The sequence below is a fragment of the Drosophila melanogaster genome, chromosome 3L (assembly GCF_000001215.4).
Source record: "Drosophila melanogaster chromosome 3L".
NCBI lineage: Eukaryota > Metazoa > Arthropoda > Insecta > Diptera > Drosophilidae > Drosophila > Drosophila melanogaster.
Window position 1 is genome coordinate 19316776 of NT_037436.4, and position 22795 is coordinate 19339570.

Genomic DNA, 22795 nt, shown 5'->3' on the forward strand with positions numbered 1-22795 from the left:
TAATATCTTGCTTATAATAAGTACCAAATGAAGGTTTTCAGAAACAGAAACATTGACTTTAATTGCTCTAAACTTTTACAAAATCACTGGTGCTAGCAGAAATTAAGCAGCTAACAAACCGCTTGTTTGTCAGGGTATTCAGATTTCGGTGTCGGAGACAGGCTTTCTCATTCTGTTGTTGTTTGGCAATCACCGCAGTTAGGCGTGAAGTCTTCTGTTTTCTTCTCCAGCCCCTTCAACTCGCGTTTTCACCATGAAAATCAAGCAACCGAGTGGAGATCACTTGGCACAGCTGCCGTTGGAGCCGCGATGTTGGGGCAACTTTGCTTAATTTGCAAGTGCAATTGCACGGACCGAGCGCCCGCCAAACTTCCGGCATGGAAATTAGGGTTTTGCATTTCCAGGGAGCTTGATTCGATTTTATATTGTTCCGCGGTTGCCTAATGACAGCATTATTAGTCGGTTGCAGCGGCCTAATTTGGGGCTATATAGATATGGAGTGGCAGCATCTCAAGTGGGGACCACCACAAACGCTTATTTTCATTTCATTGCAGCCGGTTTCATATTTTATTGCCTATGCACTCAAATGCGGTTTCCTTTTTGGAATTCGAAGTATGTTTGGCAAACATTGTTGTGGACCAAAAAGGTGTCAAGTGATGGCATTTGTGGCTGATGGTAATGAGATCTCAATGGGAGCATTTCGAATTGTTTGGAAATGTTTACCACTCAGAAAGAAGCGCAAAGTAAGCAAGGGGAAACTAAGCATACGCGTAGATATTAATATTATAAATTATTGATTTATACTTTATTATTTTTATTATCTCACATATGTATACCTAACATAGCCGCTTTAGTTTTAAATAAAAACACAAAGAGACTCGTAATTAGGTATTTCACGGCAATTAATCCTCGATTTCCTTTTCACATTATCTTTGTTTACTAATTGAATTAATAATATTACAATCAATATGTTTCATTATTTATCTCGGCCACAAAAACAAAAACGAGCTTAACACTGGTCAAAAGGTTAAATTCCCAGTCACGCTGATAATGCCTCTAACCTTTTCCCCAGCGAACCTGTCGCTCCTAAATAATTTATTAATGCACTAAAGTATTGGCAAATAAGGACTCTCCCCCATATACAAATATATGCATCATAAACAAACTCATGCACATTGTAATTAAAATGTGCATCGCACATATTTGTAGAATGTATGCATCGACCATTTACTGTTTTATTTTAAATGGCCAGTTTATTAGTGCCAAATGTGTAAATTCTCACATATTTGTATTTACCCTTTTCGCTACATTTGGAAAATAGAACATAATTAATTCACGAGCTCTAATTTGGACTAAAACGATCCGCTAATTTATGGCTACCGCCAACGCAAAATATTAACAAAGGTCTTAGCCCCGCGGAATCTGTTATTTTTATATCTTTTTCATTGCCTGAGGCTTGGGTCAATGTGGTAATTAAAAATCAATTGGGCGTATCTGGCAATCGAATAAGGTACTTTGTAGATTGGAAGGGTGGATTAGGCCATTTTGGTAATACATATTCTATAAGAAAGTGGTTCTTAGTAAGCATGTTTTTAGATAATATCTGTATTTTAATTATGAACTTATGATTTAAATGACTATAGTAGATGTTATTATATATAATACCATGTCTTTGAGTATGCTCACTTCCAAAATCATTCAACTAATATCCACCAATCGTACCCTGTTTTCTATCCACCGTTTTTATCACTTCTCGCACATAGCTTCCTGTCCAAATCTGATGCCCTGTTCCGATAGGCAACGCAACGCGAATGCAATCGAGCGCAACTTCTGGCCCACAGCCTGGCCTTGTGTCCATTGTTCCGCGATGGAAGATGGATAGGATGAGATGAGATGCGTCAAGATGAGATGAGATGAGGTGCAGTGCGGTGCGTTAGATATGCACGTGAGATAGTGGTAGCCGGGGGAAGTGGGTATCTGTATCTGAAACTTGGGGATAGTGACTTACTGCCCGCATCGTGTCCGCTGATGTGGTTGCCCGTTAGACCGAGGGCCGAAAACTCCGATGGCTGCAGCTTCACCTCCATCTCCTTGAGGCGACTGTTCAGTTTGTTGGTGTGCATGAACAGGAAGAAGGTGCACGAAATAGCCAGCAGGGCGATCAGCTCGACGGAACTGCAAGAGAACAAGCAAATTAATTGTCAGTCAAAGGTTAGCCAAAGCGCGAACAAAGGAGTATGGCGTCTGTTCGCCATTCATAATAGCCATTAAGCTTTTATAATTTACGCCAAATTGGTTTTTAGCAGCTATTATTTCATTTACACTTCGAATTGCTGTCACAAACAGCTAGCTCCGGGCTCTCCATGCTGCCCACGCTCTCCAGGATTCGCCAGGATCCCCAGGACTCGCAGGACTCGGCGGCAGAGAAAGGTGGCATAGGGGCAAAGGTCCAGGCAGCGGGACTACAAAGTGTGCGCTGTGACAACATTTAATTAAGTTCTGAAAAGCCGGAACGGAATGAAACGAAACAACAAAGCAAAAATCGGCGAAGGGACACAAGAAATGCACTGGCAGTGGATGGGGGAGAAATTGCAAAAATTATAAAAGAAATTATCAAACAACTGGGACTGAGTTGTGGGGTGTTGCTCCAAGGAATACCTGACAGGTGTGCGGTACAGCCCAGCGATTGAGGCATTTAAATCGGCCTTTATGAGGATCAAAATAATGGAAAAAAATTAACTTTAAAATCTCTTACAATCGAAAACAGTATTTTAATGTATTTTTAATTTAAATATGTAGTTGGGAAATATATTTTTATTTTTATATTTATTAAATTTTTGTAAGCGAAATTATCAATTAAAAAATCAACTGTTGCAAAGCTTTCATATCCATGATAATAATACTGATACTGTTACTAATACTGATACTATAATACTGATTCAAAACCATCAATGGAAATCAATGAATGCTTCGGAAAATGATTTACTTCACTTTTACTTTAACTTAAGTCCTCTCAGGATATTTTTCTCTTCACGACGAAGATTTTTGTCGAATACGAACGGAGTTCCAGGAGGTGTCTTCGCTTCTTGTGAAACTATTTTGTTTGAGCTCAAACGCCAATTCAAACGACTTTCAATTGTTTTCCTTCTATGCATATATTTTCATACCAAATTGAATTCGCAGCGTTCAGATTTGGCATTACTTTTGCTTGAGTCGGTAAGCCAGGGCGGAGAACAATGACCCAGTTGGAAGGACTTAGCCGAGTTGCAACAGACCGGACAACCTTTTGTGGGTCCTGGTCAGTCGGTAGTGGAGCACACACAAAAAGTATATAGTTAAGTTGGGTGTATTTTCATTTTGTTTTGATATTTTTACTCTGCCCAGCGTTGATAACAAAACACAGCAGAAAGAAATAGAAAGAAAACAACGAACCTGCTAAAAAGAGAGTTGGAAAATAAAACGAGGCAAAAATTGCAATGCAAACAATTTTCTTTGGCAACTTTTTAATGCAGCTGTCCGTGGCTCCACTGGACAGGCGGGCAGAAAAAAAAAACGAAATTAAAAGCAAAAAACAGAGTGTATGTATTTTTTATTGTTGGCTTTTGTTGGCATAAGTCTACGGGCAGATAGCACGAAAACTGGGCAGACAAACACAAGGAAACTTAAAAAACGGTATCAAAATAATAATGACAATAAATGCGGCCATAGAAGGGAGACAAGCTAGTGAAAGAAACCGGCAAAAAATGGGGCTAAAACCGAAAGCTGAAATACACTCGACATTTAGTGGTCTATAATATATTCAAGTACACATTTAAACATTTCTATAAATATGCTTATTTTAATGTTAGATTTGAAGATTTCTTAGGGCTATGCTTATCATTGTATTCCATTTATTAGCTCAGTATCTTCTTTGGGAGTTCCAAAGTTTGTGACCAGTACGAAATACCCAATAAAAATCTATAATCATCCCCACCTATGCCCCCTTTACCACCTTAGTCTAGTTTGAGGGGTCTTGTTTAGTTTGTCATCAGGTGCACAGAGTAATTTATTTCGAACGACTGCACTGGAGCTGCTCAGCTGGGCAGAATGTCAAAAGGAGGGAAATCGGGGGACACCGGGAAAATCCCAGGTCAGACTTCAGTGAAATGTATCTGCAGGATAGACAGATGCAATTGATAGTCGAAACTGTATCCAGGGGGCTGGTCAGAAGGAAAAGCTCCTTCGCCTTTAGACGCTCACCTGCTGTGTGGAATCAGCTCAAGTTGCTCAGTATATGAGCGCTTTTTTGGGGAGGCTTCATTTCATTAGCCCACACTGCCCGCCAAAAGTTTGCGGCTTATGTGGAGGAGAATGTTCCGGCTGGCCATTCATGGCCCCGTTTTTTCCCCAACTTATTGTTAAAGTTGACACTACAGTGCCACGCAAATCCCACTTAAGCGCTCTGGCCCCCAAAACTTGCGCTTTTTCCTCTGCATATCCCAACTTTGTTACTCACATACACTTGCGGTCAGAATGAAAATATTTTTTTAGAACTTAAGAACTATTAAATAGAACTAAGATATTCTTATATGAAAAATCGTATGCTTTGTGCATTAACGTTTTGATTTAGCATGATTGCTTATAATGGTTTGATTATGATCTTTATTTTTGGGAATGTAATTAATAGCTGTAGTAGCAGATCCTATAATGTTGCTCGTAATTGTAATTATATTTTTTGGCCAGCCCCAACAAAAAGGCTGGAATTTATTGACATTTTGTTTGCTACTCCCATTGGAACGCCGTCGTGTAAATGCCGAAAGTTATGTGATTATTAAAATAATTTTACGTGACTGCGTCGACTTCTTTGGACGATTCTGGAGGGAAAGTTCTGGGGACTTGCGAGTTGGGAGCCTGTAGATATCGGTTGGTTGGTCCAACTGCAGTTCGTTTGCTGCCACGTAGCACATGTGCAGGCCATTAGGGACCCAGAACCCGGGACCTCGGCCACACTTGGTTCGTTAGCGCTTTTTTTTGGGGATTTTCAGCATGGTACTATAGTATACTATATGTATGCCATGCGAGTTCTATTTCCCTTGCTTCGGTGTGGGCGGTGGCGGAGTGGGCGTGGCAAGCGGGGGATGTGGCGGCTCCAAGAGTAATAGCTTCGAGATCGATTTCCACAGTGGCACAGTTGGCTACAACTTCATCAAGATGATTGAAATATGTGCGTGCATGTTGGTAATGAGTGAAATGGGACGAAGAGTTATAGATATTCGTAAGCTAAGCTGTCGTTTGCCAGACCGAAATTTAAGCTATTTTTATGGGATATTTTTGAAAGTAATTGGCAGTTCTTCTGTATATACCGGTGAATAGTTTATAACTTACACGACAGCTCCTTAAATGGTAGATCTATGAGTATAAGCGATGTCTAACTGTTTTTGTGCTAAGGTAGTTTTGAGATGCCTTTGGGCATGTTCTGCATCTAACAGCCATGACTATGGCTACGTTTATTCCTACGGTTCATGCATATCCAGCAATTTTTCATCGAATTCAATTCCCATCTCGGAGCGGGGAAATTGCAGAATCACCAAGAAGTTGCCATAGAACGCCGAGTTCATTGGCCAAGATGCTTTCCGTTTATCCGTCAGCATTTGTTGGCCAACAGACCGCGCCTTTCACTTCGCAGGAAGGGGATGGGGCATCGGGCTAAAATGGAATAAGTCAGCTGCCGTTGCATGCAAATTGCTCGCCATTTCCGCTCATTGTCATTCGACTGCCCATACACGTAAGCCTAGGCAGCAACTACCATCTACCAACTGCAAACATAATTTAATTAAACGATGGCAAATTTTCCACCTAATCAAACTGTAAAACGGCAAGCGACCGACCAAATTGCAGCCAGTTTCCAAGGCATTAGAAATGAAGATTGCAAAATGGGGGGTTCGATGAAAAACTACAGTGGAGCTTGGGTAAGTCGAACAATACGAAAAAATCGGAAGTACCTTAGAAAACCTGACATTATTTAGATTGTACTTAACAGATAACAGTTCTCAAAATCATTGATTTCAGATGTATTTGGTGTGATTGAACGTATGTGTATGATTGAGGATGCTGATTGTGGACTTTGCACTACCAGCAAAGCCACTCAAAATATGCTTCAGTGATATATGTATGTACAGTGAAGCAACCCCAGTTGACGCAGCACCAACTCGGTTTACTTGCAGAGCAGGCGCAACAAATTGTTTGAGACATGAAGATTTCTTTCGCAATGGGTCCGATTTTCGATGGGGGATCTGCGAAGATGAAAAAACCGAATCGCGCTTGGAAGCCGCACACTCCAATCAATACACGCAATAGGCAAGTTTTCGAAAGGTGTTTGAACCCAGATTTGCCCCCAAGCCAGCGGCATTGCGATTAGAAGTGGCCAAACAAGTTGAAAGAACGCGAGTGCTGGAAATATGAAATCATTGGATCGAAAAACACCTTTGGATGTTCTGGACCCGACTTCGTAGAAAGAACTATTCTTTGTTGAGCATTAGCATTTCGGAGGCAACGCCTGGCACCATGACATAACCCAAGCCCGAGCCGGCAGATCTTTTTATAACTAGTTTGCCCCCGGGTCAGACCATGATTTGCCTGATTTAGTATGCAAAGAAATTGAATTTTATTCGCGCTTTCGGCTTTTTGGCGTAACAAAAGTTCAACAAACTTTCAGACCGCGCATTTTTTTTGGAACCTTTCGCTTGACTTTTGGCTGGCATCTGGCATTCGCAATCCATGAGTACTTCATTAGGCAATTTTCGTGGGTCCGGCTCAAAGGCCCATTAAAATTGTCAACTGAGGTCAGTTAATGAGGCCTTCCGCTTTGGGTTGTGTAAGTCCGTAGGAAAAGTGTGTGAGAAGCGCATAGAGAGGTGCAATTAGGTCGAGGGGTCAGGGTTCAATCTCTAAAGCTGCGGGTTCCGTTAGGCCTAATCCCCAGACATTGGGCATATTCGGGGTCATTGAAGAGTGTTTCTCGGGATTTAATCATCGAGAGGAAATGTACTATGTTTTTCTTTTGGGATGTTGCAAAGTCAAAGAGATGGAAGTTTCAAAATATCGTGTCTCATATTTGGGCAGTTTAACAGAAGTTTAATGGAAAATCTCCTAACTTAAAGATCTACCAGCCGTTGTGCGATGCCAAGACCTCTCGGGTCACATTTACGAGTAATCACATTTCCCTGGGGCTTCGTCCACAGGCGGCATTCCCCTGGCCCACTCGCAATAAAACTATTAACTCTAATCTGATAGTTGGCTCCATGACATGGGCCAGCATATAGATAGACATCATCAAAAGCAGCAAGAGAACGGGCCGAAATCTCGGCTCAAAGCGAAACTAGGCCAATTGTAATTAAAACGTTCTACGTGCCCCTGTCGATGATTTTCGGTTTTACTTGGCAGTAGATGGGGCCAAAACTGACCCAAATCGAGCAGTAATACTTTGCGGCAAATCTCAGATGAAAAGTGCGTACCGGAAGCTGTGTTTCGAAAATGTGACCGAAGAAAATTGAGATAAAAATGTTAGTTTCGGCCGATTGGGCCAATTGAGCAATTGAATTTAGTGACGCCACGAAAAGTGAAGTAAGGCAAGGTTCGAAAATAAACAAAAACTCGCAATGAGTAATAATAATAAAATAATATTTTGATTAGAAAGTTGTATAATCTCGAAAGAGACGAGCTCTGCGATCCGAGTCATGTGAATTTTTTATGCAATTGTTTTTCTTTTCAGTCTTTCGGTTTTGTTTTTGCACGTAGCCTCCCAATTTCGGGTGGAAAAAGAGCCGGAGTCTCGGGGGCGGCTGATATTGTATTGTATAAGTAGGTATAGTCGTCGAAATAGCAACAATTTCCAGCAGTCTGAAAAGCCAGCAAAGCTTGGCATATGATTTAATTGAAGCCGCAAAACAAAAGCAGCAACAATCGTCCACAGATTGGAACTGTGTTTATTTTAATTTCACAAATGTTATGCCATTTTTGAACTACATTTTACCATTATTCTTCGTTTTTTCGCTTTGCATTCGGCGCTGCTCTTTTATTTCGTTATTTTTCTGTGGTTTGTTTACTCTAATAACAAGACTCTGTCAGCATTTAAAAACTCATCAAAAAACGAAAAAAAAATCAGTTTTCCTCGTTTTTCACTGCGTTTTATGTGGTAAAGTAATTGTGATAAATTTTAAGTAAACAAGCGAACGGCACTGAAAAAAGTTGGGTCAACACAATTGCTTTTAGACAATGTTTAAACAGGGTGAGATGGTCTAACAAATTTGCCTGGACTTTAATGGAATTTCGGTAGTGGCTTTGAATGGGCCAAGCGTTTTTGGCGCTTTGGACTTGTGCTCCAAAAACTAAATTATTGCCACATAAATGTGCTGCACATTCGTAGTCTATTATATTCGCAATAAATTATTCTCATTAAATTAAAATCCGTTCGATGAATGGTTTGATCTGATAATTAATTTTACTTATAACGTATTTAAAATGCTTGGTTATTAATTTAATGAGAATAAATAAATTAGATAGTTTTATTAGCTAATTTATTGTAATTATGGCCTTTTAAGCATGTTTATATTCTAATTCGGAATAATGGCCAGCCAAGCTACTATTTTCACCATTTTCCATGTTAGGGAGTCATTAGCTTTCGAGTTTAATGAGTACAGCCTCGAAATCCACACACAATCAAGCCGAAGGCGACGACTTGCCCGAAATTATTTTAATCTGCTTCGGCACGCTCAAGTTAAATATAATACAACAAATAAGAGTTAATGACTTTGCCAGCTGGAGCGTTCAACAGCCGCAAAATAACAATCAAAAACCAAAACGATTACTGCAGATACATATACATATGCTGCTGGTAGAAAAGAAAATATTCCGAAGGCATTTCACGCCTGTATCGAATATCGTAAATCCCATACCGTGTGGCATAAAGTGGCGCTTAACACGCACTTAAAAAATTGGAGTTGAATGTGCGGAGTGGGGCATTATCCCCCCACCCTGTTCTGCCACTCCCACTCCACCTTTCTCCCCTTTCTCTATTTCATGACTTACTTACATCCATCAGCTGGCTTGTTGCGAATAATTCACGTTTCAAATAGAACGTGATCCCATAAAAGAAAGCTGGCTAAAAAGTAAAAAGTAAAATAAAATCCCAACCGGACACTGCATTCTGTGCTGGGAATGAGTCTTCTTTTCGATCAAATGGCTAACTGCGGTTACTGTGTAATAGACGCAAAAAGCACAAATACAACTCAACTTTCAATTGCGAATTGTGTGGCGTTTTCAAGGAACGTGCAACTGCAACGCTCCGCTGCAAATCTGTCACTCCCCCCGCCGCCCAGCGACAAATTGTTTTTGCTTAACCCGATACAAATAGATACAGATACGTACAGTACGGCCTCAATAGATTGAACACATTTTTAGTTCACATCTTTGGCATTTTTCAGTCTTTCATTGCTTCAATTAATGTTAAAAAATAAATATACTTAGCCACTTAGGGCCCAATTTTATATATAATTTTTAGAAAATTCGAGTTAGCTAAGTTCGCCTGTAGTTAGACAGCCAGTTGGATAGATGTATCTATGCGAATGGAGCTGCGGCTAAAAGTCAGAGTCACAGTCATGGTCGTTGAATAAAAGTGTCAATCTTGGCCAGCAACATCATCATTATCGCCCTCATGATTATCGGTGGTAAGACAATTTGCTCTTTTGTCTTCGAAAAAATAAAAAAAAAAACGTGGTGGCAAAAATTGAATGGAAAGTAACTCACAAAAGTGACAGCTGTTTGTAGACTTTGAGCTGGGGTAATATTTGCCAAACGTTTTATTAAACATTTTTTAGTTTGTCAAATGCATATGCATTGTTATATGTAGGTTGTTCCTAGGTTCTTCCTAATTTTTGAGTTTAGAGCTATAAAAGGATAGGTTATCATTAATATTTAACTTCCTTATTATGTGTACTTTTGTAGAGATTCCGTAAATTATGTCCAAACAAGCACCTTTGTGGACCATTGTTGTAATTTCTGAAGTTTTTGGCTTGCACAGCTTTTTTTTAAAGCTTCCAATTAAAATGACATTCCGTTTCCATTTCGTCCCATTTAAATTTCCTTTTACATTCCCGCATTTCAAATGAAAAGTGAACAAGTGAGGTGAAGCTTCATTTGGCTTAGATTAACGCGGCTTGTAATTAAGTTGTAAAACCTACGTGCGGGCTTTTCAAGTATCTGGCCCCCCGCGAGTTGCCCCTAAATTTCGCCTAGTACACACATAAAAGTCCTAAGTACACAACACATCTGTGGGTGGAGTAGTGGGAAACTTGTGGCACAAATGGAACTGGGAATTCATTAAGGTCTGCTAAAATTTTTACCTACACTTGGATTGAGTTACTGCCATATAATGTGTATACATTATTCAGATGTATATTTGTGTTGCTTTGAACATTCAACAATATATTTAACAATAAAAAATATTTTTGAAATAGAAAGGAGAGATTTCCTTATTATTATTATTCTTACTTATTATTATATGATTAAATATGTTTTTGTTGTGGCCTTCATGAATCACTTCCACCCTTTTATCATTTGGAGGTGTTGCTGCTCGTGCAAGTGTGGCATGCAACAAATGTCGCTGGCAACATGTTGACGAAGTCCATTAACACACTCCAGTTGTCATTTGTTTTACTGTCGGGCTAGAATTCGTATTTGGCCATGGAGTCGAGGTAGAAGAGATGTGTTGACAATTAACGAATTTCATATCATGGCCGTAAATCTGCCGGTTTGCTGGAGTATGAAAGTCCCTTGACGAGCAGTGTGCCAAATTGCGTTTGTGGGTCAAATTGTAAACAATTAGCTGTTATGGTAACCGATTTCGCCGCGAAGGTTAATTTTGAATGCCATAATGGAGCAATGAGAGCGGCGGATTTTGGAGGCGGCTAGGCTTGAGGAGCCATCCTAATGATAATGAACACTTTCTGCGGCTTATTCAGCTAAACGAATTAAAGTGGTTAAATAGTGATACAAGGGAAGATTTATTGTTAATTAAGATCATTGCTGAATTGCTATATACTATTAAAGCAATTTCGCCAGGACAGAGTATTTTTAAATGTTTCTCATGTGGTTCTTCTTATATCTGACAAGAGAATATTTCGACCGAAAAGCGGAAACCAGCAAAAGGCGGCAAGTAAGACGTTGACAGCTTTAAGCCCTCTTTCCCCTTCCTTGCCTTCCCCTGTTTGACTTGCACCGAATGTTAATAACATTTTGTATCAACAACACCAGCAACAACCAAAATTTACGCACTCGACAACAGAGGCGAACAACTCGGCGGCATTTGTTGCTGTTGTCTCCATCGTTGTCGCTTCCTTTAACGAGCTCGTCCTTGTTGCAACCGGCGCACGTGACACGCCCAACGTCCCCCGCCCACCTGCAACGTCCGCCCCTAGCAGAGGCAGCCCAAATTCAGGACTCGAAGTCTCCTGCTCCTTGGCCTCCAACGCCATCTACATCTGAAGTCTGCGCCACCGTGGGTGCTTACTTTTACTACTTGACGCTGTCATTTGCGGCATTGCAATTAATTTTTGGCTGCTCTCTCTGTGTACGTGTGTGTGTGTGTGTGTTGGTGAGCGGTGCGGGAAAAGGGGAGGGGCAAGGCGTACATACGAAAAAGATGGCATCTGTTGCCACAAGGATATGCATGATTTGCACAGTCTTAAAGGAATACCATTTAATGTTTATTTGAGAGTTTTCCTAACCTGAATGTACTACATAAATATATTTCCTATTTTAAAAATAAATTCTGTATAGATAGCTCCCCATAAATTTCTCTCTGTGCATGGAATGGGAACATGAGGGCGGTATCAGGCCAAACAACTTGGCTCACTAATTCCTGATCTCTGGCCGCCCGAACAACAACTGCATCCGACTGGAGGGGCAGTAGGGATAAGGTGGCGCCTCCCCAGTTGTCAAACGCTTCTCATTTAACGCCTGCCTGGACTCCAAAGTGAAATTAGGGAGAGGGGTGAAATATGTATTGTGTAGCGCGTTGGAAACTGGAGCTGGCTTTTCCGAGCTTCCATGCTTTGCCATGATAAGCATTTGCATTGTCATTATTTTACCTGAAACGACTTGCGGCGAGGTAACTGATATTGACAAAGAGAGTTTACAGATAATTTTCCAAAGACTAGACAAAGAGCCTTGAGCTCAGGTTGGCTGATATGGAAAATTGAGATGTCGTTTGGGGAGCGGGACGGTAAGCTCATGAAAGCGTTTCACTGATGCAGATGATTTTTTCTGAGCGTATTAATCTCAAATAATAGAAACTAACTTTGAATGCCGAAACCCTTAAATATATTGTAGTAACAATGTTGAAGAATTTACATCAATCGAAATAGAAAAGGATATGGATATTTCCAATACTCCTATTGCAACTCCAAACCAACACCAATTAAATCCATTATGGCAGAAAAACTAGCCCCAAGGTAGTTAAATCGGAGCCCCTTGAATTTTCTTAGCTGATGGCAAATACGTTTGGGGAGAATCCTTTCTCCACGGCCGCTGCACAATCCCCATTGGGCACATTCGCCAATTTGCGTTAACCAAAACCCGCTCTCTAGATGGGCTCACCTGAAAAGGTGGGAGGGCGCTTAAGTATTAAGTATTTGTATCACTCCTTGACTTTCACATGGCGAACCCGATCCGATTTTCTGCTCATTTGTGATGTAAAAAGAGCGCGCCGCCTGACAGAAACTTGCCATTCAAATTGGTGTCAACCAGTCAACTGGACGCCAAAGAAAGTGGCGCCACAAAGCAGGCGAAATGCACTGGAAAAAATTAAATTTATCTTGGTTTGTGACACAATCCCTTCGGTGTAAGTCAATCTTTTTAGGCCAAATTCCCTTTTTTTTTTGTTTTGGTGAGGAACAACAGCATTGCAGAAAGACAATTTCAATAAAAATGAATCTGAAATTAACTTTGGCGACATTTTTCCTTGTTTGGCAGCTGTTTTCGCTGTTCGCTGTCTTTTCGCCACCGCCCAGCAAAGATCTCCGACTTTTTCCCGTCCATAGCCGCAGTCTGGATTCGAGTAACAGTTTTAGCCGGAGGCGATGCCAAAAGTAGGTCGCCAGCGCCGCTGCAACTTGTTTAACCGGCGACCGAAGGAAAAACTCGCTCCGCACATAAAAGTCGCAGAGCGATGGAACGAAAGGCGGAAAAAATGGATATGCATCCTGGGGGACATCTTTGGGTGAACTAAGACTAAGCTGCATTAAAATTAAATTTTATCTGGAATTTTATTTGCCTGTCGGAGCCGTTCTCTTGTTTTCGCACAAGGAAGCGAGTGTGGAAATTAATTAAGCAATTCAATTTCCCTCGCAGGTATTTGTCTGTCGTATGTTTGCCATTGCATTTATGTTAATTGGAAGTCATTGGGAGCGAGAAAGGATGTTGGCCATTGCGAGCGGTTGATTTATCCAGCAAATAGTTCTAAGAAATTTAGCTCCTAGTTTAGTTTAAGTGCTATAATCAGTCGAACAGGAAACTCAATTAATCCAGCTTGACATTTATTTAATGGCCTGCATTTTTGGGAGTCACCTCACCAGCTATATTCACTACACAATATGCTCACCTTTGGGCTCACCTCTTTTCAAATGTGTTATTTTCTTTTGAATTTTTAGCAACTCAGTTGCTTGTGTGCAATACCTCTTCATAAATACTATTTGCTATTGGTTTCGAAAAGAAAATTCCGTTGAACATTAATCTGAGCTTCTCGTGGCCCGGCTAATTAAAAGTATGCTCGATGTCCGGGAGGGATTAAGCTAAGCTCTGGCATTATCATAGAAATGCAGACGGACAAAGCAAACAAAAGATGTGAGCTGAGCCAGCGCTAAACTAAACTCAGTTGGCATCTTCGGCTTTTGTTTAGTGAAAGGCAGGCGAGCACCTGCTGCACCTGCCACATGAGGAAGGCCCCACCTAATATGAAAACAGTGCTTCGACACTCCAAAACTGTGGCCGTGGAAAGTACACGCACAGCTGGTGACCTCGACAGGGCATCTTTCGTCACTCATTGCTCACCCGAATCCAAATACTCCGGACATACATACATGCACATGTCTTGGCCGGAGAAATGAAAAATTGTTGGCCAAAACCACCCCAGCTCACTCCCTTCCAGGTGGTGGCAACAAAACGAAATGATAGCAAGATTTATGATTTTGGAACATGATGTTCGGTACATGTCCGATAAGCGATCCGAAACGAAGGCATCATTAAAATCAATTTTGATGCTCCAACCTCCTTTCACCGACCATCGAGCATCGAACATCAAGCACTGAGTTCCGAGTAACAGCTGCCACATGCAGGGGCGGGGGAATGGGGCAACATTGGATTGCCACGCTTATTGGGGGTGTTCGGTGGCAGGTTACTACATCCGACATTCATTAGGGATCAATTTAGCTTTCTTTACGTAGCAATTTCAATTCGTTAACTCTTTCGTCGGTCGGCAATTCGTGCAATCAAATCAGGGCTTTAATGATTCATAAAGTCAATGGCATTAGTTTTGCGATTGTAAGCTATCAAACAATTTGTAAGGGTTGTTTTCATTAACAAAAGTTAGGTCGATCGGTGGATGGTAGTCGGGGATATGTAAATAAAATGAGTGTTATAACATACTTAAAATATTTATAGTCTTATATTTGTTATGTACTATTTAGTTACTTTAATTGAAATTTTGAAAAGTGGCCATAGCCATTTCATTTGCAGCCTTTTTAGTAACTTATCTTAAGTAACCTAACTAGTATATGACTGCACTTAGCATACCATCATTCCCAATCGGGATCCTCAATCTGGCACCTTTGTAATATCACATTTAGCTCCCCATCAGTTTTTCAGTTGCTTAAGCATCGTAAACCTTAATTATCTATGGGACATAATAACCCTAATCTTTCGTCCCGATGGCCGTTTAAAGCTGGAATAACCACTTCGAGTAAAGGCAGTCAAGATTTCAGTGTTTTCCACACTTACTTGTCTAACCTAGGCCAATCCCAATCCCCCAGGCAATTAAAAGACCGCAGAGAGCGCAATTAAAAAAAATATTTAATTATAGATCCTCCTCGAGTCGTGGACCGATTTTTCGTTTGCGGTTCGGTTCGGTTGGGTTGGGTTCGTTTCAGTTCGGTTCGGTTCGGTTCGGTTTAGCCTAAAAGCCAGCGGAGGCACATGAGTTGGCCGGGCTGTTTCATGTGGTCATTACGTCATGATGCAGCTTTTGGCTTTGGAGTGGCACAGCCAAAATGCAGGCGGTATGTTTGCACATATAAAAGCGGGCGAGGAAGGCGGAAAATGGGGAAAAACTTGTAAGTCGGGGCAGACAAAAACCGCATATTTGTCGTGAGCATTTTGTTACAATTTCAATTTTGGCCTGGTCCATTGTCGGGGGTCGGTTTCTAGACTGCACTCTTTATATGCACTCGCGAATCTTGTAGTCTCACTTAGTTTTCTGGCCAGGCGTTGCCTTCGCCTTTTTGCAAGGGAGAGGCACACACAAATTAAAAAAAGCAACTTAACTTTTTGCTCACCTGCATTCTAAGTTGTATTACCAATTATTGTTATTCATATGCCTGTGAAGTATAGTAAGCTATTTTCGGGAATTCTTTATTTAAAAACTAGTTATTTTATTCCAATTAACATCGAAAGTTCTCTGGGCGCTTGACTGGCGGAAAAGTGAAAAGAATCATAAATGCGCCCGCTAATTGGAGTTCAATGCTTTCACCTGATGGCCAAGACGAGCACCGCCCACCTGGAGATCTATCTCTTGGGATCCCAGACATGTCCCACCGTTAAATATTCTGCTCGCCCAAGTAGCTGGTGGCCATAAATCTTCGCAGTTTGCCGGCTGTAAAAAGTGATTTACATACTCGAGGTATTTACCAAGTTCGGATCTCAAGCTAAGCGTTAACTCACTTTCGCTGTGTGAGAGTGAAGAAGCAGCAGATAAATTAAATTCAATTTTGCCTCGTCTGCATTTGGCAAACTTAAAAAAAGAAAAAGAAAGAAACGTACGGATACGGTCGCAAAAAAAGTAAACACACACATTTTGCTTTTTATTCACATTTAGCCTGGTTTCTTATTTATAGCATTTTGCATGCATATTTGATCAAAAACAATCAAATTTTATGAAGTATGAAAGTACGAGTAACAACATCTTTATATGTTTTGGGGAAAAACACAAATTGAAAGGAGGTTTATGTGCTTCTTCAAACATTTTATGCATTGCATAAAGATAATTTTTATGAAAGTCTTTTCGGGCAAGGAAGTGCCTAAATAAATTAGGGGACCATGTTGGCTGTAGTGCTATTAATGAGTTTTCTTCATTGTTTTTATCAGCGCGGTGAAAGGGTAATTAGTTGATGATCATTTGTACAAAACTGAAAAGATGCGCCACCTGGGCGCTGGACTATTAGCTATTGTATACCCTTGAAAAAATAATAATACAACAACAAGTCCCTCAACTTAGCCCTATGAAACATTTGACTAGCCTTTACCTTGATTACACCCATGACTATTTCATTTTAAAGACCATGCTCAATGACTTTGAACTAGATGCACCTTTCGTTCAACTTCACCTTTTTGGCCATCAATTTACACCTGGCAAACTTGAAACTTGAAGTCCGTCAGAAGACGAAAAGAAAAATTCATCATTGTCATCATCACTTGGCTGTTACGCATTGCTGGCCACGCCCCCTTGTCCCGCAGCCCATATTTGTAAATCAAGTGAAAGCTATACACATAATTTCCACTTGTCTGCTGCGTCTGGCTATATCTCTGCACTTGTTTTATTTTTAGCCGAAAAGTGTTGCACATTTTTCACATGATTGTGTTAATCAGCTTTGGCTTTGGCTTTCTTATAGAGCCTCCGTAATACATAAACTGTGCTAAAAATATTGCGAATTTTTTTTTTAGCATTTTGTGTTTGCCACTCTGCGCCCAGCATTCGACCGTTTTTACATAATGTAGAAAAACTCTTTCGTGGGAGAGGGCGTTGTTTTTGATGTCCACACAGCCATAACCGAAGTTTTTGTTTTTATGGCCAACTAATAACAGCCACATAGTTAGTGACTACCGGTGGGCGTTTGTTGCTCTCCGAAATTGGCCCAGTAAAATTGCCGGTCATCTCTTCTGAAAGGTGCTAAACGGCTGTGGTCATAAATTGCTATAATGTATACAAAACATGTGAATATTTTGTGGGCTTTCACTTGCCAAAAGTTGCGTGCGAAATTATCAGTGAAAAAGGGAGTCATATGTGGGCAGAGGGCCTACAGTTTCACCTGATCATGCGGGTTAGGTGTGAAGTTTTACGAAAATTGTGTAAAATACGGGCTTAAAAGCACTCAAAATGTGCTCTTGTTATTCTGTAAACTTTGAAAATATATGTAATTGGATGGGTAAACATACCATATTAAAGAGCCAAGTTTGTTTTTGGCACAGCTAATAATTTTGAAAATAATTTTTTATATATGATAATTGTATTCCATTTAATATAGGTTTTATATATTTTTGTTTCGCTTAATTCACTGTTAAAAATCCTAAGAGTGTAAACAAGATTGTGTAAGCGGAAAAAAGCTCGTAAGGCCCAACTCACTTGTTTCATTCTTTTTTAATAATATTTTCCTAAATATTTGTAAACCATAAAAAAGAAAGTCGTGTATTTAACCCTACAGCTATAAATTCGTTTGTTTCTTAGTGTGTGAAGAAAAACATTTTAATTGCCGTTTTAAAACATAAAATTTAGCACATATATATGTTTTTGTTAATAATTATTTTTTAATTTGCCACCCGCCGCAGACAGACAGCAATAATTAACTTTCCCGCGGGCCACCGGCAGCGTGTAAAATTCCCAATATGCATCATTTCCATTGCAGAAAGACAGGCAAAATAAAACAAAACGGCATGCAAAACTCGAAAGAAAATGAAGAAAAGAAAAACAAATCACATCACTGAATATAATTACCAAAGAGTAAGTGACTGCATGTCGTGGCGCCCAGAGAAAGAAAGAAACTGGCAAGAAAGAGAAGAATTGCTGAGAAAGGCGCACAGAAGAAAGACTTGAAGACTTGTAGACTCGGCAGCGAAGAGCCAGCTACAGTCTTTTCAAGCGCGGCTTGAGTCTTCGCCCTCTTTCTTTTGGGGCGTTCTAAATAATTTCTGTCACGCTTCGGCTTGCAGTGAAAATAAGAGTGAGTTTTGTTTTTTGTATTAGGTAAACCCTAATCCAAATGGAAAGCAAATCAGAAACGTAATTTATGCTAATTCGAAAGAAATTATTGCATAACTGCACTTCATTCCACTCATTGAGCGTATAATTGTCTTTTTTGACTTTTCAAATCGATTCGAATCGATTCCGACTGATTTTTCTCAACTGGGTGCAACGAACTCATTTTCTACGTATGCTCATTTATCGCGTGTCCGGATAATGAAGCTGCCAAACATCTGTCGCCGAGTTATTTAAGCAAAACCAATTAATTTCATTAATTAATATCAATTTGAGAGCGTACAAAAGAATTGTGCAAATAACGACGTAAGTGTACGCAGCAATATGGCTGGGAATTTATGTATTTATGTTTCTCTGCAGGACAATTCGTATCTGTTGTGATAAATCATATCCATATTCAAATATTTGCACTATTTTGTTGTGCAAATGGCAAGATTACTCGTTTCACTAAGTCGCCTGGCCATCGGAAATGGATAAAAAATAAATGTTTACCTGATTGATTGGCAGACTGACTGAGTGGCCAACTGATTGACTGAGAGTTTGCAGCTGCATGAAATTGTCAAAATGAGCGTAAAATTTATGCTCCAGCCAGCGGTAACCACAGAAAGTATCACACATATCTACATTTAAGCCATGTGTTTAATTAATGCCAGTAATTCATACATTTAATGTAATAATTTGTTCTGCAAATAAACGGGAAATGGGCCTCGCTTCGCGAAAATTAACGAGGGCTTTATAGGAAAAAAGGATATCTAGCAGGGACTCAATAAGTGGGAAAATGTTTAAATAAAATATAAAACATATGTATGTCGTTGATCCAATTTGCCATTAGCTTGAGCTAAGATCTCACAGTTATACGCAAATAGCTGTGAGCCATGACTTCACCACGTTTTGCCTTAATGAAAAGCAAATTCTCACACCCTTTTAAAAAGTCAACAAAAACGGTAAGAAATAGTTTCCCAAAAGCCAATTAGCCCATAACATGTGTAGTCGGTATATCATTAGTTTACATCTCGACGCACTCGTTGCAACAAATTTGGCCATACAAACGGAAAAAAGAGCGAATCTTTCACAATAGCGGACGCAGTGGCTCAGTTCTCTGGCCTAAACACCTTTTAATAGCCAAAATTGTTATGGGCGGCCGCAGAAACCGCCGGCCGTCGACCATCGACCATCGACTAATGAGCGGGCAGTCAAGTTGGGGGGCTCTTAACTTTTATCTGAGCTGACTTGGCCCGAACTGAGCCGAGTTGGGTTCTGTAAAAGGCCAGAACAAACACCGAAAAATGCAGGCCCACACAATGCAGTGGTAGGATGGTGGTAAGACACGGCTCTTTTGGCTACTTGAAATAGTTGAAGTGAGCTCGGCTTTTGTGGTTTTCCTCCTCTTCATCTGCCGCCCCGAGGTGCTACACCAAATGAATTATGAGAAGAATTGAAAATGAAAAACGCAATAAAAAATAGAAACAAGATTGTAGCTTTTAACTGGAGCAGAGATTGAAAAAACGACAGACGCAAGTGCACAGAGAAAAGTTTATGAAACATTTAAAATTAAATGTTGAAGTACAGTGTTTACAAAGCTTTAATACTTGCTTTTAATAAGTCTTCAAAATATAAGAAAACATTTTCAAAGTATAAATAATAAATACAAAAAAAATAAAAGGATAAATAATAGACCCCTTTTTGTATATATAAATTTTTGAAAATATTTTCAATTGATACAGTACTTGGAAGCTCATATCAGCATTCGTAACAATTTTTCATAGCTTAATTAAAAGTACTCAATCAATTTTTTAAAATAAAGTTCTTAAAGCTCGTCGATCTACATAAACCCATCTAAGTCGATGAGATTCATATTAAATTTAAGATCAAAAATATCTATTTCTTCTAGTGTAGCTGCAATTAATTTACTGGCTGGCACTACTTAAAGTCCGTCAAGAATGTTCGAACTGCTCTGGCCAGCAATTGGAGTTTTTATTTAATTTTATTTATCAAATACAACGACCCTGAAACACTATCACTTTTAGCCAGATGCGAAAAACGGAAAGTTAAGCGCTTTTTATGGAGAATCGAGAGCAGAGTATTTTTAATCTTTAGCGCTGCGGCAAACGCAATCTTCGATCTACCAACTCGATTTCGATTCTCTGGCCATTCAATGGCAATTATGACCGGTTTTCAATTTAACTGAAACTGGAACTCAATTGCATTTCCCCTTTGAAACGAACACCGTTCTCGAGTGAAAGAAATCTTTTCTCCGCCGCCTTTTTCTCGGCTGAAGACCACACTTACCGCTTGGGATACGGTATGCGCCGGTATTTGAAGGCATTTTCCACATCGCGCAGTTTCATTTTGTACGATCGCTCGGCGTTCAGAGACATCCAATGTCAATTACACAAAAAACACAATCGCTTGAGATCTTAGTTCTCGAAGACCTTTCTTGGCCGAAAGAATTTTCCGGTCGGCACTTGGGTTCACTTGAGTTCCGATTCACGATTCGAAGACTTAGAGATATAGACGTCCGTAGAGCTCGGCGATCGCGGCTTGACTGAATGTTCCTGGGGGCACTTGGCCGCCTTTTTGGCCAACTTTAAGACGTTGGCAGCGGCGGCTTACCACTGTTTGCTTTTACCATTTTCTTCGACTCTCTTTGGCTCTGTTTATTCGCTCTTTTGATCGCTCTTTGTTCGCTGGCTGACTGATTTCGTGGGGACGTGACTGTAGCCCATTTGTCTGTGGCAACATTTTTATTATTACCCCACATCTGACATTAATCTACTTAGACATATTTATTTAGGTCGTCCAAACAGCGAAGTGTCTTTATTCTCTGCGCAAGGAATCGAATTTCGGGCACTTGTTTCAATATCCTTTATTGGATCAGCTGGTTTACCGACCTTAATGGTAATTTGTTCGGTTGAATAGAACATATTGCGTGTGATCCAAACCACGTTGGCAAAAATAAGAACTTTAGTTTTTTCTATTTCTTCATAGAGGAAGGGAGAATTAGAATTAAAAACAGGTTTACCTTTGAACCCATCCCCCCCAATGGACAGTCGAAAAGTTGACCTTCCCGCTTTTGTAATTTCCATCGATTAGTTTTGGCCATTCGTACATATATAAGCGATTCTTCTCGATGTCTGTCTTCTCGCCTCGTTCGTTAGCCAAACTTCGGGATCTAAGCTTAATTTTTGCCAAACTCAAATCTATAGTTTCTACAAGAGTTGGATTCCGCGATCTCCCCACTTGCTGTCCACAAAGCTAAGCTCATTGACCCTTATTCAACAGTTGACTCTTATGGCACAGTGCCTCAAAGAAATCTTTTTTCCGATTAAATTAGAACATTTAAAAATTAAATTGAGGTACGAATTTTTAATTTACGAGAATTAATACTAGATTTCAATATATTTATACCTTTACTCTTTTATTTAAGTGTGTCTTATCATATATTACTTTAAATTATCTTTTTCAGGTACCTTAACTTTTAACTCTCACTGTAACTGACTTGTCCACTAACTGGCGTCAGACGGCTGTCGAATTTAAGCGTTTACCCATAACTATCTGCATAGGTCCACATTTTTAGGACCGACAAAAAACTGATTGTTTAGTCTTATTAAACTTTTTTTATTTCAGCAACAAGTTGAAAATTCGTGTAAATTTCTCGATAACAATTGCAAAAAAATGGAAAAACGCCAGCCTCAACATAAAAACAGCCAAAACATAAAAGTAAAATTAAAACGAAATGCGTTGGCGGCACATGTCTTGTGTTTATCTGGTAATAATTAAAGGTATTTCAGCATTTGGTACCAAGAAAGTGAGTAGCTAAAAACTTGTAAAGTTGCTGCCTATTGCATTGATGACTGTCCAAATCGACTGAGATAATTGAGCTATCTGAATGATCAGACTCTTTCTCCGATTTCGAAACTTAAAAGCCGACGAGTTGTTAGGCTGTCGGTTTTCGGGTTAAGTTTATCAGCTGTCCAATTGTGGTCGCTCACAATATGTTGGCTATATCTTCGGTCCGATGCCATGGTTTTTTGCTGCCAACTGTCCCTTTGTGGCTGTGCCGATTGCGCTGAGCTGGCCAACTCGATTGTAAACAACTGCAATTGGCCCTAGGTGCAAACACAAATAGCTGATTGTGTGAGTTTGTGGCAGGTGTGCGTATATATTATATTTGGCCAATACTCGGCAGTGTATTTTATGCAGCGAGGTTTTCCATGTTAATTGGTTGGCATGTTTAATACATCCGCTTAAATATATAAAAGAAATTTAAAATCGTATTCGGTAAATAAATTTATTATTTACACAAATTCTAAATTAATATATTATATGTATATGTTATATGTAAGTGCGTACGATAAATAAATAATTTCATCAATTTGCATTAATCTAGAGTGAATACTTTTAGTAGATATATGTATTATATGTATATTAATGACCACGGCATAAAAAGAACTGCAAAATTATTAACTTTAATAGCCAGATATTTAAATGTGTTAATAATAAATAAAAGCAACAAAC

At 39.8% G+C, this 22795-nt stretch overlaps 1 protein-coding gene across 11 annotated transcripts in view; it reads right to left on the minus strand.

Annotated features, from left to right (window-relative positions):
* pip (pipe) overlaps positions 1–20834 on the minus strand; it is a 38987-nt gene extending 18153 nt beyond the window's left edge. For all 11 annotated transcript variants that reach the window (NM_079434.3, NM_176351.4, NM_176352.2 and 8 more), the window contains exons 1-2: positions 20567–20834; positions 2009–2175 (exon numbers count right to left, since the gene is read on the minus strand). In NM_079434.3, the coding sequence (NP_524158.2) occupies positions 2009–2175; positions 20567–20655 (256 nt within the window). In that variant the 5' untranslated portion in view covers positions 20656–20834. The remainder of the gene's footprint in view (positions 1–2008; positions 2176–20566) is intronic.
* Between the last annotated feature and the right edge of the window lie 1961 nt (positions 20835–22795).